Here is a 19,584-nt window from a genome sequence, read left to right on the forward strand (position 1 = left end):
TTCTCCCGTGCATTCTCACAAAAAAATCGAATCCTTACCAACAAAGTAAAAATTTAAGTAGCCAATCAACTAGACTTCTAGAATTTCACGAACAATGGAATTCGGATACCAACTACTTAAACCAAAAAAAAAATTGTACTATCTACTTTGGTAGTGATACATAAAATTAAAAAAAAAAATCTGTTTTCCTGACGGATATTTTTTTGGGAACCCACAGCAAAAAGAAAAAGTAGGCCCAACATCAAGCACACAACTTATATTTACAATTCGTCTTAAAATCAAAGTCTTAACTGTCACATTGATACATAAAAAAATTACAAGAAAGTCCAAGCATACTAGATGTTGAGGAAAAAGCGAAGGTGCAAACTTTGAATTATAAAATCCACATGGTAGATCAATCCATTTCACTTCTGGATACAGTTCATTTAATTATCACTGTGGAATCTTTCAGATGGAAAAAGGATTGTGACAGCAGTTGGCAAGATTGTCCCACCCAGAGTGGTGCCACTGCAGATTCAACATTAGCTAGGAAGAAGTTCAAAAGACTAGTACTATAAGCTTTGTACAAAGAATGAAAAATAACTATGAGTTGTGTATTTGTATCTCGTGTGTAAGAATATTCTAGAATCATGCATATACACAGCTGTGATGTATTGTGTTGTATCCATCTGCACCATTCAATATTAAATCAATCCAACAAGTCTAGGAAGACCACATGTCCACTGAGAAGACTGACTCAAATTATTTCTAACACTGGGTTTAGGACATAATTTAGTCATGTTTATGAGTCTTGTGGTACGATTAGCGTACACAAGTAAGTAAAACATAGACGGATTGAATCGCTAATCCATGTGGTGGAATTTAATTGTATCCAAACAGTCTGGACGTTGGGGTTGGGGGTAGCACACCAGGGATCCTAGCTACTCAGGGATTAGGAGAAATCACTTGTTTAAAAGACATTTAGTGAACTGTGGTTCTATACTGAGGGTGAGCAGCATAAATGTATGTATATTTGCTACAATATGTATGTCCTCAGTCTGGTTTGGATTAGGTGACTACTGACTGAGTTGGTGAACTCACCCCATTTTTTGCTCTTTTTCTTTTACATATATAGGAATTGACAGGGCTGCTGAAAGATCGATAGCTACTTGAGGAAGACATATGTCAGTGAGCTCCACGCAGTGTTTTGTGTTATGCTGCTCGGACTCTCCAAAAATTTCTCCGGGTGCGTGTCGGATCTTTCAAAAGTAATGCATTTTTGACAAATCCGATACGGGTACGGCATTATTTTGGAGAGTCCACGCAACATAGGTTTCATGGAGACTCCTTTATTTAATTTTAGCTAGTTTATATAGGCATTTATTCTTGAGTTGCTCCCTATATTGTACACTATATACTCTTGTCTTGGGTTATAGTTAGTATGGGGAAAAGAAGACTTGGATATACCCATAATAATAGAATCCACATGAAAAAGGAAAAATGAGAGAGCAAATAAGAAGGTGTGCAACTACAAATGAACTTACCAGGATTGTGAACTTATTGAAACTTCATTTTGACATCATATGAAAATAGTTAACTATTCAATTCATACTTAATTAGGGTACTCCCTCTGTTCGAATTTATGTAGCGGTGTTTTACTCGGCATGGAGTTTAGAAGAAAAAAAGAAAACTTTTGAAACTTATGGTTTGGAAGACTTGAACAAGCTATAGAAATTTGTGTGGCCGTAAATCATCTCATTAAGGGAAAAAAGAAAATTTAAAGTTAAATTGTTTCTAAATAAGAAAGTATAACATTCTTTTTGGGACAGACTAAAAAAAAAAAATATGCCGCATAAATTGGGTACTAGTTTTTATTTTTCTTTTTAAAGAATGTACTATTTTGTATAGCCTAAGATCTTAATAAACCACCTTGAAACCTCCCTTAAGCGGATTTTGCAGTATCTAACTATAATCATTAAATTCAAACAAATAAGTAGCGAATATTTCCTCTCCAAGCTATCAATCACAAATACAAATACCCAGGAAAAAATAAAAAATAAAAAAAAGAAGGCCGCATGACGTCATAGAACTGTTTATTTTGCTGTTAATGAAATCATAACTTCAATTACTAAAAACTTTTAAAAAATTATAGTCACTCTGTGCAATCTCGTCATGTCTTAATTAATATCAGCAATTTCTTTTATGCAAACTCCCAGAGAAGGTTTTCCATTTTGTTTTCAGCTTATTCAGTTCATCAACGGTCATCACATTTAGAAGCATAAAAGGGTCAAACATACCTATATTCTTAGTTGAGAATGTCTCGTATTTCTTCATTTTCTTCCACTTCTTAGCCTGGTAAACCAACAAATCGTCACTGCCTTAGACAAATAGATTAAGCAAAAAAGGAATAAGCAAATACTGAAGTAAAATATAGATAACAGAGATACTGAAGGGATCTTTGTAATTCGGCAAAGAAAGTTCTTTCCAACCAACGAACCCGAATATACAGTAACATAAAGAGCTAAAACATCACAAAATTATGGCACTTCCTTTATTCAATTTTAGGTGACACTTTTCCCTTTATAAATCGACTTTTGTCAATAATTCAGCTTTAAAATTTTCATTATGCCTTTACTGACATGAATTGTAGCTACATAAATGTCATGAGATGCTTAAATCACATGATTTAAAAGTATTTCTTGCTTTTTAAAGCTATATGCTTAGTCAAACACCTTCACAAAATGAATAATCCTTTTTGCAGCTAAAAGAAAGGAATAATTCTAACACTTTAAAATGATTTGACTAACAAGTGACTGAGTCGTTACATTTTACAAAATGCTAAGAGAAAAATGAGTAGCAAAAGGCCACTTGACACCTAATTGTACTTCAAACTCGCATACCAATGAAGTCAATAGATTGCAAATTAAAGATAAACTAAAAGGAAAGCACAGACTAAAACTCTCTCGAGCGCGCATGACTTTTACGTACCTCTAGTGTTGTAGGCGCGGACCGCAAGAACTTCATTTCCCAAGCTTTGTTGTTCATCTAGAATTTCCTCTGCAGAAGTGACAGCAGATTGGCTACAATAATGCAACTCAATCAATTTCAATGTGGGAATATCTCCAATCTCTGTAGGAATCTCCTTCAACTTATAACAATGTCTTAGGACTAGATACTCTAGAACTGGAAGACTCTCACTGGTTGCATGCCAGTGCACCAGCTCCGGTTGAACAATGTCTAGCAACTTGAGTTTCTTGAAACCCCCTTCATCTAGATTCCAATTACTCCCCTGAAAAGCAAAAAGTTCTAGTTTGAGCCCCTCAAGGTTGGGTAAGTAACTAAGCATTGTCATCTTTGTCCATACTAGATGTGTCTCTGCAAGTATCAAACTCTTGAGGTTTGCTGGGAACACGTCATATGGTCGAGCACTCGGCCTTCGGAATAATTGTGCATCAAACGGAAGACGGAGAAGAATTCTTAGATTCCGAAGATCAGCTAGATAGATTAGATTATCTATAAGATTATCCCATCCATCTTGATTGAGGTCAACATCCAATACCTTTACATGAGGGATTGCCATAAAGATTTCCTTCAAGTTGGAAGAACTAGCAGTGCTTAGTGAAAGCTCTTCTAAGTTTTCTAGACCCAAAAAATTTGGTGCCTTAGGAGGAGCAGGTACATACATTTTCCCTGGATAGAAGTGTATCAAACTTGATATTTTCCAAATTTCTAATGGCCAGGATAATTCATTCGCAACTGAATGAACAATCAATGTCTGTAGATTCCACAGATTAGATATTGATGCCGGAACACTGGTAGAAGTGACCAATGCAAGATATCTCAAGTGCACTAGTTGTGTTATCTCAGTTGGAAAATGTAGAAAATAAATCAGTAGTACATCCAATACCCTTAGCAATTGAAAACGAGAATCCACTATTTTGTAGCATTCATAGTCGAGTAAAGAAGCATGTGGTTTATGCGTGCACGAGATGGTACGAACTGAATCCAGATTGCCTTTCTCTAGGCCGATATTCTGGTTTTGTACAGCATCTTCATACAAAAATAGTCGATGTTCACTCTCCACGCCTTCTGAGGACACTTCGTAACATTCATTTATGACATGAAAAAACTTCTCGGCTTTCCCTTCTCTCAAGCATATTAGTCGAATGAGGTCGTGAATTCTGAGACATTTAATTTTTCCGCTTACCCATCCTCGATTATTAACCATAATCAAACTTCTACTAACTAGCTCCTCTAAACATTCTTCTCCTACTTCCTTTGGCTTTTTATGACTATTTCGCTTCAGAAAACCTTCAGCAACCCATATTCTAATCAACTTATCCGCAGAAATATCTGCATCTTCAAGGAAAACCCCCATATAAAGAAAGCAAGCTTTCAAGCTACAAGGCAAGTAGTTGTAACTCAGAGCTAATATTGCTAAACACTGCTGGGAGGTTGAACCTATGTGGGAATTCACATTATCAGCAATTTGTTGCCAATCATCATATGTCCTATTGATCTTCGACAGAAGCCCAGAGATGACAACAACTGAGAGAGCTAGCCCTTGACATTGTTTCGCTATCTGCTTTCCTACTTCTTCAAGCTGAGGAGGACAATCTTCATTTGCAAAAACCTTAAGAGATAGTAATTTCCAACCATCTTCAAGACTAAGAAAAGGCATGTGATGAGGAGGGAAATCATTGCCAGCACAATTAGCTACTTCGAGGAGCCTAGTAGTTATCATTATGCGACTTCCATTTTCATCATCGGGAAATGATCTTCTTACTTGGTCCCAAGCCTCTATAGTCCACATATCGTCCAAAACTATCAAATACCTCTTCCTTTTCAATTTTCTATGCACTTGGTCCAATAATTCATCTTCGCTCATATTGCGGTACATTGCCTTCCCACCTGGAGTACCGAAGCTTAGGACATCCAAAAGCATTTCTTTTGCATCATATGCTTGAGAAACAGTAACCCATGAAGAAATATCAAAGCGACGGGATACTGATGGATGATTAAATAAACTTTTAGCAAGAGTCGACTTACCGATACTGCCCATACCAACAATTGAGACAACGTTCAGCTCTGGTGTTTGCCCAAAGAGTTGATCTCTTATGATTTTGAAATCATCCTCCATTCCAACGAGAGTATTTTCCTCATCCAAGACACGCTCTGATGAGCGCAAAGGTGAAGAAGTTATTGCTGAAAGATCTTTGATATCTTGCTGGTTATTGTGACGGTCATTCTTGAACTTCATCACCCCTACTCGTATGGAATCCATCACTTCTGTTATTTGCTGCAACTCGTCATAGAGCTTACACCGAGCGTTGTTTTGATCATGTTCAGTATTAGCCACATGGATTCTTCTTAGGCACAAATCAAATGTATCTTCTGCTTTATATCCTGCATCTCTGATCTTCTTTTCCAAAAGTTTCAATGCTTCTTGATCATTGATCCGGTTTCCCGTATCCTCAAGGAAAGCTTGAAAGTGTGCCATAAAGTGAATCAATGGATTCCCTACATTCAGAAATCAAACTTGGATTGAATTGCAAGACTTGCTCTATAGTTGTCATAATGGAAGTTATAACAGCATAAGCCATCTCTCTCTAGCTAGATCCCGTTTGAGGGTTTCTCTAGTGGGAATACGAAGAAAGTAAATTCAGCCAAAAAGAACTATGGAAATACACGAGTGCTTCTATATCCCCTCCCCCTCCAAACACTCACCTAACACCAAGTTGTTTTCCTGAGAATTTTCTATTGGATTTTTGGGGCCAGGCCGGTGAGGAGGGTAGGTGTAGAGTGTGAGAAAGTTTGTTTTTATCTGCCACAGAAGATATAAAAGCATAAATACACATTGCCTTTTCAGAAGCACGAGAGTGCAGATTAAGGTTCTTTAATTAAGCTCATTAAGAAGTCTTGTACAACCATGTGAGAGTTCATTTTTCTAGGCCATAAATCTTGACGTAATTATTAATTTCTATATTGCATATAACTGTTCAATCTGTTAAGCACTGAACTGGAATAACTTAACTCAAGAAAGATTCTTGATTTTCTATTGTACTTATCTGTCACTCTTTGGAGCAAGCTTGTGCAAGAGCTATGGCCTAAGAGGAATGTGTTGAATGTCATAAATCTCACATCAGCGAAGTACCACCCCATAAAAGGAGGCCTAATATTTAGGATTTAAACACACCTCTCATTTGTCTTTTTTTTTTCTTAAGGTATTTGTATCTTCTCTCTTTAGTATTATTTCACTTGTATTTTTGGAGTGGAATAAAATATTGGTTGTGTCCGAGAAGTAGGCAAAATTGGCTGAACCTCGTAAATTTTGGTGTTTCTTTTATTATTGTTTTATTGTCTTATTTATTATTTGGTGACTGTCATAATTTTTGGTATATTAGTTGTGACTTATTCACACTATATACATTTGGCTTCCGCAACAATTGGTATCAGAGCCAAGGTACTGTCTAAGTATGCTCTATGGTTGCAGCATAGTCTGATCTTCCACATCAGAAAAGATTTATCTTGGTAACTGAGTCAAGGTTCTATCTGAGTATGCTCTGTGGTTGCAGTTTAGTCTGATCTTCCACACCAGAAAGAAAATAATCTTGATTTTTGCCGTCAACTATTAAATAATATTTGTGTCAAAGATGGGAGACAATAAAAAGAAGAATCTACATCAAGTGTCAACAATACGTCATCATTGACATCTTCGCTTATGACAAGAATTATGTCAAATGCGAAATTTGCGGTAGAAATTTTTGACGGATCAGGACATTTTGGGATGTGGCAAGGCGAGTTCTAGATGTCCTTTTTCAACAAGGGCTAGATCTTGCCATTGAAGAAAAAAGACCAGATGTTATTGGAGAAGAAGATTGGAGAATTATCAACCGTGTTGCTTGCGGTACCATTCGATCCTACCTTGCTAGAGAGCAGAAATATCCATACACAAAGGAAACTTCTGCAAGTAAATTATGGAAAGCACTGGAGGATAAATTTTTGAAGAAAAACAGTCAAAATAAATTGTACATAAAGAAGAGACTGTTTCGCTTCACCTATGTTCCTGGTACCACAATGAACGAACATATCACCAGTTTCAATAAGTTGGTCACAGATTTGCAAAATATGGATGCAACTTTTGATGATGGTGACTTGGCCTTGATGTTATTGGGGTCACTTCCTGATGAGTACGAGCACCTTGAAACTACTCTACTCCATGGGAATGACGAAATTTCTCTCAGAGAAGTTTGTTCGGCTTTGTATAACTATGAACAAAGAAAGGGAGAAAAACAAAAGGGTGGAGAAGGAGAAGCACTGGTTGTGAGGGGTCGTCCTTAAAATCAAATGAGGACAAAGAAGGGAAGATCCAAGTCAAGATCTAAACCCAGCAAGGATGAATGTGCCTTTTGTCGAGAAAAGGGGCACTGGAAGAAAGACTGTCCGAAGTTGAAGAATAAGGCCAAACATAACAATGGAAAGGCCATTATGGATTCAAATGTAGCTAATTGTGATGATTCAGACTTCTCATTAGTTACAACAGAGTCATCAACATCATCAGACATATGGTTGATGGACTCGGCTTGTAGCTATCATATGTGTCCCAACAGGGACTGGTTCATGGAATTTCAAGAAGGAGAATATGGAGTCATCCACACAGCGGATAACAGCCATCTTACCTCATATGGCATTGGTTCAATACGATTAAGGAACCATGATGGAATGATCAGAACATTAACAGATGTTCGATATATACCGGATTTGAAGAAGAATCTCATCTTTGTGGGAGCCCTAGAATCAAAAGGGTTAAAAATCATTGCAGAAAATGGAGTGATGAGAGTATGCTCCGATGCACTAGTGGTAATGAAGGTCAATCGGAAGAACAATAACATGTACCGTTATCGCGGTAGTACAGTTATTGGGACAGCGATAGTAACATCCAGTGACGAAAAAGAGGCAGAAGCAACCAGGCTATGGCACATGCGCTTGGGACATGATGGAGGAAAATCCTTGAAAACTTTATCAGATCAAGGAATGTTAAAAGGAGTAAAGGCTTGCAACTTGGAGTTTTGCGAGCATTGTGTCAAAGGGAAATAGACAAGGGTTAAATTTGGTACAGCGATCCATAATATTAAAGGCATTTTGGATTATGTACACTCTGATGTTTGGGTCCTTCCAAAACACCTTCATTGGGTGGGAAACACTATTTTGTAACCTTTGTTGATGATTTTTCCCGAAGAGTATGGGTGTATACAATAAAAGCAAAGATGAAGTGCTGAGAATTTTTCTCAAATGGAAGACGATGGTGGCGAATCAAACAGGCAGGAGGATCAAGTATATTCGCACAGACAATGGAGGTGAATACAAAAATGATCATTTCAATAAGGTCTGTGAAAATGATGGCATCGTCCGACACTTCACTGTTAGACATACACCACAACAGAATGGAGTGGCAGAACGTATGAACCGGACCTTGCTGGAGAAGGTATGGTGTATGTTGTCCAATGCTGGCTTGGGCAAAGAATTTTGGGTTGAGGCAATTACATATGCATGCCACCTCATTAATCGTCTACCATCTGCTGCTATTGATGGCAAGACACCATTTGAAAAATGGTATGGAAAACCTGCTGTAGATTACGACTCTTTGCACGTGTTTGGCTCAACTGCATATTATCATGTGACAGAGTCAAAATTAGATCCAAGGGCAAAGAAGGCTATTTTTATGGGAATTACTTCTGGAGTCAAAGGATATCGCTTATGGTGTCCTATGACAAAGAAAGTAATATTCAGCAGGGATGTTACCTTTGATGAATCTGCTATGGTAAATAAGGTAATAGAAGATACCAAACAAAATAAAGATGCTTCTAAGCAGGTGGAGTTTGAGGGAAAATTTATTTTTCCTACACAAGAAGCAGATGAGGAAACAAATGAAGATTATCCTCTGGAAGGAGAGCCAGTATAGGAGATTCCAACTCAGGAACCTCAACAACAACTTGAATCAATAGCAACCAGCAGGCCAAAAAGGACAATAACGAAACATGTTCGTCTCATAGAGACGGTTGCTTGTGCAACCTCAATTGTAGCTGATAATGTTCCTACCACTTATAAAGACGCAATCCAAAGTTCAGAAGAAGATAAGTTGAGGATTGCCATGAATGATGAAATACAGTCCCTTCATCAGAATCATACATGGAGATTGGCCAATCTCCCAAAGGGAAAGAAAGCAATTGGGTGCAAATGGGTTTTTGCAAAGAAGGAAGGATTTCCTAACCAAGTAGATGTTCGCTACAAAGCAAGATTGGTGGCCAAAGGATATGCTCAAAAGGAGGAAATTGATTACAATGAAGTGTTTTCTCTAGTTGTAAAACATTCCTCCATTAGAATTATGTTGGCTTTGGTAGCACAGTTGGATTTGGAACTAGTTCAGATGGATGTAAAAACTGCGTTTTTACATGGAATCTTGGAGGAGAAAATCTACATGACTCAACCAGAAGGATTCAAAATTGTTGGAAAAGAAAATATGGTGTGCAAACTTGAAAAATCGTTGTACGGATTGAAATAATCTTCTAGACAACGGTACAAGCGATTTGACGAGTTTATGTTGCGGCAAGGGTACAAGAGAAGCAAATACGATCATTGTGTATATTTGCGCAAGCTTAAAGATGGTTCCTTTGTATATCTTCTCCTATATGTTGATAGCTTTCAAGAATTTTGAAGAAATTGATAAGTTGAAAATTCAACTAAAGAAGGAGTTCGAGATGAAGGATTTGGGTGAGGCAAAGAAAATTCTTGGCATGGAGATAATAAGAGATAGACGTTTAAAGAAACTCTGTTTATCTCAGAAAGAATATTTGAAAATAGTACTACAACGTTTTGGCATAGATGAAAAGACTAAGCCAGTTAGTACTCCACTTGCTCCCCATTTTAAGCTAAGTAATACTATATCGCCAAAGGATGAAGCTGAACGAGAGTATATGTCAAAGGTACCATACGCAGATGTTGTTGGTAGCTTGATGTATACAATGGTCTGTACGAGACCTGACATTTCACAAGCTGTTGGAGTTATTAGCAGATATATGCATAATCCAGGAAAGGAGCATTGGCAAGCTGTGAAGTGGATTCTACGGTATATTCATAATACTGTAGATGTTGGGTTAGTTTTTTAGCAGGAAGGCAATCAGTCTGTAGTTGGATATTGTGACTCAGATTTTGCGGGTGATCAGGACAAACGAAGATCAACTACTGGTTATGTGTTTACTTTTACAAAAGTACCAGTTAGTTGAAAGTCTACTTTGCAGTCAACAGTTGCTTTGTCTACAACAGAGGCATAGTACATGGCTATTACAGAGGCTGTGAAGGAGACAATTTGGCTTCAAGGTTGCTAAAGGAGCTTGGTGTTGAACAAAAAAATATCACAATTTTTTTGTGATAGTCAAAGTGCTATTCAATTAGCGAAGAACCATGTTTATCATGCAAGGACGAAGCACATTGATGTTCGGTATCATTTCGTACGAGAAATCATAGAAGAAGGTGGAGTTACGGTTAAGAAAATTCATACTACAGAGAATCCTGCTGATATGCTGACAAAAGTGGTAACTGCGGTCAAGTTTCAACATTGTTTGGATTTGATCAACATTGTTGAACACTGAAGATTGAAGATGAAGACACAACTAAAATTTTGTTATTGAGAGAAAATTGAAGATGTGAAATATTGCAAAAGTGGAGATTTGTTGAATGGCAGAAATCCCACATCGGTGAAGTACCAATTTTGGTTGGTACTTCACCCTATAAAAGGAGACCTAATGTTTAGGATTTAAACACACTTCTCATTTGCCTTTTTATTTTCTTAAGGCATTTGTATCTCTCTCTTTAGTATTATTTCACTTGTATTTTTGGAGTAGAATAAAATATTGGTTGTTCCGAGAAGTAGGCAAAATTGGCTGAACCTCGTAAATTCTGGTGTTTCTTTTATTATTGCTTTATTGTCTTATTTATTATTTGGTGGCTGTCATAATTTTTGGTATAATAGTTGTCACTTATTCACACTATATACATTTGGCTTCCGCAACAGAATGGAATTGTAAAATTAATCTAATGTCTCATAAGAGAAAAATACCAACTCACACACACTCTGCAAGAAATTCACTCAATTTTTCACTCTCACATACACACACTCTCTGCACAATACGAACACACTGAATCCCCCCCCCCCCCACATAGCTGTTCAGCTCGCCTTCATAGCTTTCTACGTCAATCATCATCTTCTCCGTTGAAATACAACACTATGAGCACTTCCTTCCAGAGAAAGAACTATTTCTTCACTGAAAACAGACTTAACAAAAAATCTCTCCATTTACCCATTTTCACAAACACCATATCTGCACTATTTTGCGGCAGTGTTGTTGCTTATTCAGTATTTAATCGAGTTCCCGGTTCGAGTTCAAACCCCTGTTCTTCCAGTTTTAGTCGAGTTTCTAATTTTCCGTGGTTTTTCTATTTTCTCCATTCGGAGTCTCGGAGGTTTTGGTTCATTCTTGCATTTGTGTTTGCGATATAGAGTTCGATATTAGCTCATGTCATTCTCTGATAAAAAAATTGAATGAATTTATATCTGCTTGTTTTTGTGACTAAATGAATAAAGAGATATACACTATCACGAGATCCGTTTAGAGCATAATATAGTGCTGAAACAAGTTTACAAAGGTGCTTATTTTTGGAGATTCGGGTTTTAAAAAAAAAAGTACTTTTAGATAAGGGATAACATAAGCTACTCTAATATTAGCAAAAGGGCTTTTTAAGTTAATTTGTCAAACATTAACTGTTTTTTTCAATAGTGCTTTTTCGAAAAAACATATTTGACAAAAAATACTTTTTACCATTTTTTAAGATTGGCTAAATAAACTATCAGTCTATATGTAGTATTAGGTTAAATTTAGATTAATTTCAAAACTATGACTTATTTCAAATTTCCTCTTTAAAGAGTAAAAATAGCACGGGCTACCAAGTTTTCGGACTGACCATTCAAAAATAGACAGTGTTTGCAAAGTCATTGAAAAATAGCCACTATTTTGGTGCAACATGGAAAGTTCCAGCATAATATACTGGAGATCGGTGCACCTGTGTATGAACTTCCAGCATATTATGCTAGAACTCCAACACGCGGAAAGTTCCAGTATAATATACTAGGGAGTGGAGCACCGGTGCTCCAATCTCCAGTATATTATGCTGGACCGGTATATTATGCTGGAACTCCAGTATATTATACGGGAGTATTTTTTCGAATTTTGAACAGTATTTTTGTTCATATTTATCTTTACATAAAAAGTGACTAAATTTCAATTACTTTAAAAATTGTGGCTATTTTTGAATGACCACTTATAAATGTGGCTATTTTTGAATTACTCCCGTAATCTTAAAAGCCCATGGATCGGTGGAATCCTTCGTGGCCTTGGCTGTTTGAAACTTTGGGCTGAAACAGTGATTGCAGTACTTGTATTAAGGGATTTTTACGTTCTTATGCCCATATAAAACTATTTTTTTCCTAAATGTTCATGTTTAGTAAATTACACTACCTACACATGTTTTGTTTACAAAATATATATATTCTAATCCATTATTAGTACCTTCAATTAAGAGATTTAATTACATCTTTTTCCTTTTTTTTTCTCCTCTTCTCTTTCCTTATGTTTCCACTCATATGTCACAATTCCAATGGATCTTTAAAATACCTATGAATTTTTCTGGGTCAACTGACTTGGTCTATGTGTTCTTGTTTGACTTTATCTCAGCAGAGACTATTCAACTGTGCATGTGCTATTGACTAATTAATGGAAGTCTCAATTGTCTATTGTCTACATGCTGACACCTACCTTTATCGTGCTCCCAACTTTCTTTTGCAAAGATTTGAAATAATTCCTAATCATCTTTATTGTCTTAATCTTTTTATTGGAATAGTCGAAAACATTAGAAAGTTTGCCGTGCTTAATAGTGTATAGAGTCTACAGACATTCACCGTCTTTAAGATCTATTTTTACAAGTACGATAAAGAAGATTCATTATGCTTGTTTATTTTAATTTCACATGTTATTGAGACTCCTTGTAATAAAAGACTGCTGTATTACTGCTATTTTACTTAAGCTATCAGCTTGAAGGATGCCTTGAGTCTGATACTCCAACTACCAATACATATTCTTTTTTATACATAGTAAAAATAAATTTCATACAACTAAATATATATTATACAACTTATCTATAATTTTCATACATTATTTCTACTCAATTATATACAACTACAATATAATACCACTTAAATATAATTTTTATACAAATTTTATACAATATGTCTTTTGTATATTTTGTATCTAATTTATACATAGTAAAAATAAATTTCATACACCTAATTATATATTATACAATTTATCTACAACTTTCACACATTATTTCTACCCAGTTAAATACAACTACAATAACATATAACTTAAATACAAACTTTATACAATATGTCTTTTGTATATTTTGTATCTGATTTATACATAGTAAAAACAAATTTCATATAACTAAATATATATTATAACTTTTGTACATTATTTCTACTCAGTTATATACAACTACAATATAATACCACTTAAATATATTTTTTATACAATGTTGTTCAACGTTCATACAATAGTTAAATGAATAAAAGAAAAATAAATAAACAACAGAATGCAATTTTTCTACAATTTCTGCAATATAATGTATGTCATGTCCTCTTCTTCTTCGAGTTTCAATTTGAAATTCAGCCAAAACCAAGTCTAATCTTCACCAAAACCCCTCAAAATTGAGATATAAACTCCAAACCATATTCCCAATTATTTGCAACAACATCCAATCCTAACAAATAATGATTTTTGAAAACCCAAATTCAAATTCAAAGCTTCAAAGCTTTTTAATGGTTGTCAATGGTGGAATTGCTGCTCTCTTTTCATTTGCTTTACATTACTGAAATTTGGGATTGAGAGAGACGTAGCGAAAATTCTCAATTCTTTGCAACAACATCCAATCCAAACAAACAATGTCTTTTGAAAATCCAAATTCGAATTCAAAGCTTCAAAGTTTTTAATGGTTGTCAATGGTGGAGGAGTTATAGATTTTCGCTGGTTTTAGAAGAGGAAATAGTGGATGATTGAAGAGGAAATCGTGGGATGTGGTTTGATATGTGGGTGAGGGGGCGAGATTTGGAGAGAGAAACTTGGAGGGAGTGGGAATATACGGTAGAGTTAAATTAGGAGACTAACTAATACCATTAAAACCCCTAAAATGTACATAAATGGTAATTAGGTATATAAAAGGTAATTATATTAAAAGTTAAGCATGGAGGGTAATATAGTTTACTATATGGCATAGGAATGTAAAAATCCCTTAAAAAGAATGTTTTCTAGCAAACCACTCTCTCATTTGAACGACAAGCCCAAATATTAACCATATCAACTATTTGAGTTATTTGGATTATATGTACATAATCTTAAAATTTAAACCTTTTCGATAAAAATAGATAATCATTGGATATTAATTAAGAAACACTACGTGAAAAAGACTAACAATTCTCAAATCTCCTAGTTATAATTTTATTTTTTTTGGTACCATTCCCGCCGGTGTCATTGGATTCTAAAAATAGTCAGGAAGCAAAATAATAACTCATATTTATGAAAAAATAATCAAAGATTGAGACTATGAAGGACTCTTTGGATACGACTTGACTCTTTCACTATTACTTGAACTCTTATTTGGTGTGTTGATATCTTTCAAAAAATATTTCTATTTTTAAATTTTAGTTTCTAAAACTTTATTTTTCAATAATAATTATTTTTATAATAATGTAAGTGAAAATATTATCCTTAATTCAAAACTCATTTTAGTCGACTATCTAAAAGTTTAAAAATTATTTAGCTAGTGAATCCCCCCTGTATGACTCTATTTTGATATTTGATATTAACAATGTTAAATATCTGAGTTATTTGAATTATATGTGAATAACCTTAAAATTTAAACCTTCTAGATAATTATAGATAATCGTTAGGTATTAATTAAGAAACACTAAATGAAAAAAAAACTAACACATTTTTTCAAATCTCGTAGTGATAATTTTATTTTTGCACCATTCTTATGGTGTCATTGAAACCTAAAAATCGCCACAAAGCGAAATGATAACTCGTATTTATGGCAAAGCACAAAGGTTGACACAAGATGAAGGATTCTTTGGTTATGACGTGACTCTTTTACTACGACTTGAACTCTTATTTGGTATGTTGTTATCCTTCAAAAATATTTCTATTTTAAAATTTTAATTTCTAAAACTTTATATATATTTCAATAATGATTATCTTTATAATGATGCAAGTGAAGATATCATCCTTAATTTAAAATTAACTTTAATCGGCTATCTAAAAATTTAAATGATTCCGGCTATCCAGTGAAACTTTATTTCAGTATGACTCCGTTTTGAGTTTATCGATATCTCTAACCACAGATTTTAAATTTTAAATACGCTATGTATACAGACTTTTTGTTCTTTGAATCACTAAATGTTAAATTTTTTGATTGTTATTAGATAACATTACACATATTATCTTTGTCACACCTCCTTTTTTACCACCCGAGGGGAGTAAGAGAGTTTTTTCCAACTTAAAGTGACAATCGAAACGAGATTATTTTTATTAAAATTCAGAGTCACCACTCGGGATAATTTTATGGTGTCCCAAGTCACCGGTTCAAATCCTGAATCGAGGAAAGATTGACTTTGTATTACAGTCCGCGAATCAGAAATCTGAGTAAGGAATTCTGTTAACCCGGGAGAAGGTGTTAGGCATTCCAGAGTTCCGTGGTTCTAGCACGGTCGCTCAACTGTTAAAATCGGCTCAATTATCTGATTTTAGAACACTTTTAAACTTATGTGCATTTTTAACTTTAAAACTGTTTTTGGTAATTATTGAAGAAAATTACAACGTTATTTAAAATGTGTCTTGAACCACGTCACATAAATGCACCCGCAGTCCGCAACACATTTTATCTAACGTTGTTGAGATTGGGATTTGGGTCACATAAATGCACACCCAAGTTTAAGAAAGTAATATTTTAATAGTGCGTCTAAAACAACTACGCACTTTCAACTATGCGAGGGCCATGGAAAATTCAACTGAATGGCACGCCTCGACTTCTAAGGATTCAAAATTAATCAAGTGAGGGCCATAGGTTCTGGGATTTTATTTGGCATGACACGCCTCAATTTATTTCAAAAGAATGTATTCAACTAAAGCAAACCACATATGTTTATAAGTAATAAGTGACATGAAACTCATAAATAAGCATATTAGTTATATGGTACTAATATGGGATGAACTTGCATTAATAGCAACAACTGCCCACCACTTTGCAAATACCATAGAGTGTGAACTAGCTTAGACCAGACTGTGCAAGCCACTTGAATAATATGAATGTTTTGGCACTATAACAGCATTTAACATGTAGAAGACCTCACAACTATGTTTAAGAGATTATTTAACCTATATTGTGCTTATATAAAGTGACAATGTAAAAGAAATTAACTTTATTATCGTCTGTATGCCCACGTCAATTGCAATTTGCCAAGTTATACCCAAAAATGGTCACTTGTACAGCTTTGTTCCTTGATATACAACAACGCACATATTCAATCAAATGTTGCTAATTCAAATCCTAGTCTCCAGAATAAAGCACAACAATCCACTAGAGAACTAAATTAGTACTTCAGTGCAAAGTATTGACAGAGAATCAATACCTCACTTCACGAATCAGAGCAACAATGATAACAAAAGTTTCATTCAATGCAGAAACGCATATCCAGTTCATAACAAATATACACGCCTTTTTTATTGCTATTTCAATATGATAACAATCAAATTAAAGGTCTACGGACAGAATGAAAATAGATCAACACACAAAAGTGAACTTGAAGATTCAACAAACTTGAAGAATGTTAATTGAAGATCAAGGAATTAAGGTTTTTCACCTGATGAAGAAGCAGAACAAGTTATCGACGGAACCTCGAACCGGCAAACTCGACTCAAATGAAACTCCGCCGGTTGCAAATTGAAAACTCGTCGATGACGAAACCCAGCAGAGTCAACCAAATGAACGTACGAGCAGGGAAACATTAGAGGCACTCAAAGCTACCGGATCTCGTCATTTTCGGCAACGTAATAGTGAAAAGAGAGAGAGAAAAGGCAAAAACGAGAATGGCGTGATAGCAGTTCGCCGGATTCAATGGAGGGTCACCGGATTTAACCAAACACTCGACCAGATCTGAAACTCGTCGCACATGGAGGAGAGGAGAGGACGGAAGCCATGAAGCTTCGTTAGTCGTCGACAAGTTGACAACGGCGATGGTTCCCGGCAGAAGAAGAAGCAACCTAGCTTTTTCTAGGTTCTTTGGAGGAAGAAGAAGCTTCGGTGGTTTTGTGAGGGTGAAGCTTCGTTTATGGCTGTTGCATGATGAAGGGAGGTCCGGCGATGAAGTTTTGGTGGTGAGGGTGCGACTAGTATGGAGATGGAGCTAGGTTCTAGGGTTTTCTGGAGTTAAATCTTTGTGAAGAAGATGAAGGGGCTCCATTTCCAAAAACGGTCTTTCTTTTCTTTGTAAATTTTTTTAGCTTTTCTTTTATTTCCAGAAGACAAAACGGCACATTACCTATAATACAAGTCTAGGTTTTAGGTGTATTTTTGTGTGTATTTGCCAATTAGTCCCTAGGTCTTTTGTGTATTAGGTCCTTAGGGTCTTTTTTGTTTGTTTTTTATTCCAAAAAAGAGTCTAGAAGGGTCCCTAGGCTTAATGGACTAATCCGAATTGGGCCAAGAATTGAGTTCTAAAACTCTTAAAATTATGATCCAACACCTTAATCGATTCCTTTTAAAATAAGATAAAAATACTACATAATGCAAAAGCTAACATGAAACTATTATATATTTTTTGTGTTTTCAAGATTATCTAAAGATAAAAATAAGGTACTATTTTGTATATTTTTTTATTTAAATTTATGAAAGATACGTAAGCTAAAATATTTTTTATAATTTTCCATTTTTATGACGAAAATAAAGAAAAGAAGTCAAAAATAGTTGAAATAGCTATATTAGGCCTAAATTAAATATTTACATGCTAAAATATAAAAAATCTTGGGGAGGGTCAAAAATCACATGTCTACAATCTTAAATTTGCAAAGTAATTTTGTCTCGATACTATACTTGGGTTAACCTGCGAACTATTCAAATTATATTTAAATTTAAATTCGAATATCATTTCAGTTTGATAATAGTAATTTTTTAATAGTGGAATCCTACATGGCCTTGGCTGTTTGAAACTTTGGGCTAAAACAGTGATTGCAGTACTTGTATTAAATGTTGTACTATCATAGAGTATATTTTTACTAGTGGCGCGACTTCCAATTATTAGGACAATGAGATTTTCTTTTTAAAATTCTTATTTATCATACATAAGAAGGGTTCATAGCCAACTAAGAGCCTGTTTGGACATACAATTTTTTTTTTCAAAAAAATTTCACTTTTTTTCAAAATTAGCGTTTGTTCATAAAATTTCAAATTTTCACTTGAAGATGCATTTTGGAAATTTTCGAAAATTTGAAAAACTCCTAAAAGCTATTTTTCACAATTTTCACTCAAATCACTTATAAAACTTCAAAAACAACCCAAATTGAAATTTATGCCCAAACACAACTCTAAATTTCAAATACCATTTTCACTTGAAAAAAAATTATTCATTTTTTGGAATTTTACAATTCTTATGTCCAAACGCCTACTAACTGAACTATTATGATTCTTTGGACAATTGAATTGGATACCATTATACCAACTACTTTGCTAGTGGCACAAAAGAGGGATTTTGCGTTGTTATGAGGTATATTTCTTTGGAATCAACAACAGAAACAAAAGTACACCAAACATCAAGCACAAAATTTATACTCTCTCCATTTTAATTTATGTGAACTTGTTTGACTGGGAACGAAGTTTAAAAAGAAAAAAAAAGATTTTTAGAATTTGTGGTCCTCAATAAGTCAAAAAAGGGTCCAAAGTATTTGTGTGGTTATAAAAGCTTCTCATTAAGGGTAAAATTGTAAGTTTAAGCTAAATCATTTTCAAATTTTAAAAATGGTCATTCTTTTCGGAACGGACTAAAAAAAAATAATTTCATATAAACTGGAACGGAGGGATTAGTAGTATTTAGAATTCGCTTCCAAATCAAAATCAGTAAAATCAAATTCTAACTGCCACATTGGTGCATTGATTAAAAAATATATAAGAATAAAAAAGCTTCGAAATATTATAGGTACTATGCTCTTTGGTTGATTTCAAAGTTGGGCTCTACGTGTTGAGCTGTAGTACCAAGTTACAATTTTATTCTTGGGTCAGGCAGACATGTTGACCATGAGCTATCTGGTTATCCTCATTTATAGTAGGAAAATTTTCGTTGCTATACCATATAGGAAATTATATTACGAAAAATGTCCATAGTTTGCAAATTATCCGCTCTGCTAACAGTTTATCTACAAAATATAAACAAATCATTAAAAACAGAAT

General features: G+C 34.7%; 1 protein-coding gene across 4 annotated transcripts; it reads right to left on the reverse strand.

Moving 5' to 3' along the window:
* Positions 1 to 241: 241 nt before the first annotated feature.
* Positions 242 to 17,676, reverse strand: LOC107813818 (putative late blight resistance protein homolog R1A-10). 4 transcript variants are annotated; one of them, XR_012700277.1, is made up of 4 exons: positions 17,006 to 17,671; positions 2,968 to 5,499; positions 2,277 to 2,331; positions 242 to 507 (listed from the first exon to the last, which is right to left on the reverse strand). XR_012700277.1 is itself a non-coding variant. In XM_075233343.1 (4 exons), exons 1-4 carry the CDS (start codon positions 17,148 to 17,150, stop codon positions 2,327 to 2,329), a joined length of 2,607 nt encoding a protein of 868 aa, XP_075089444.1. In that variant the 5' UTR covers positions 17,151 to 17,671; the 3' UTR covers positions 242 to 2,326. The 4 variants fall into 4 exon arrangements, 2 of the variants coding, with proteins under 2 accessions (XP_075089444.1, XP_075089443.1); XR_012700276.1 differs by having other exon boundaries at positions 242 to 668; XM_075233343.1 differs by having other exon boundaries at positions 242 to 2,331; positions 2,968 to 3,268; positions 3,344 to 5,499.
* Positions 17,677 to 19,584: the final 1,908 nt, after the last annotated feature.

Source organism: Nicotiana tabacum, chromosome 16 (assembly GCF_000715075.1).
Source record: "Nicotiana tabacum cultivar K326 chromosome 16, ASM71507v2, whole genome shotgun sequence".
Lineage (NCBI taxonomy): Eukaryota > Viridiplantae > Streptophyta > Magnoliopsida > Solanales > Solanaceae > Nicotiana > Nicotiana tabacum.

Coding starts and splice junctions, on each gene's coding strand:
- LOC107813818 (XM_075233342.1), bottom strand. CDS start 17,150: ATGTTTCCCTGCTCGTACGTTCATTTGGTTGACTCTGCTGGGTTTCGT. Junction 5,500..17,005: donor TTGTTCTGCTTCTTCATCAG/GTGAAAAACCTT, acceptor TTCTGAATGTAG/GGAATCCATTGATTCACTTT.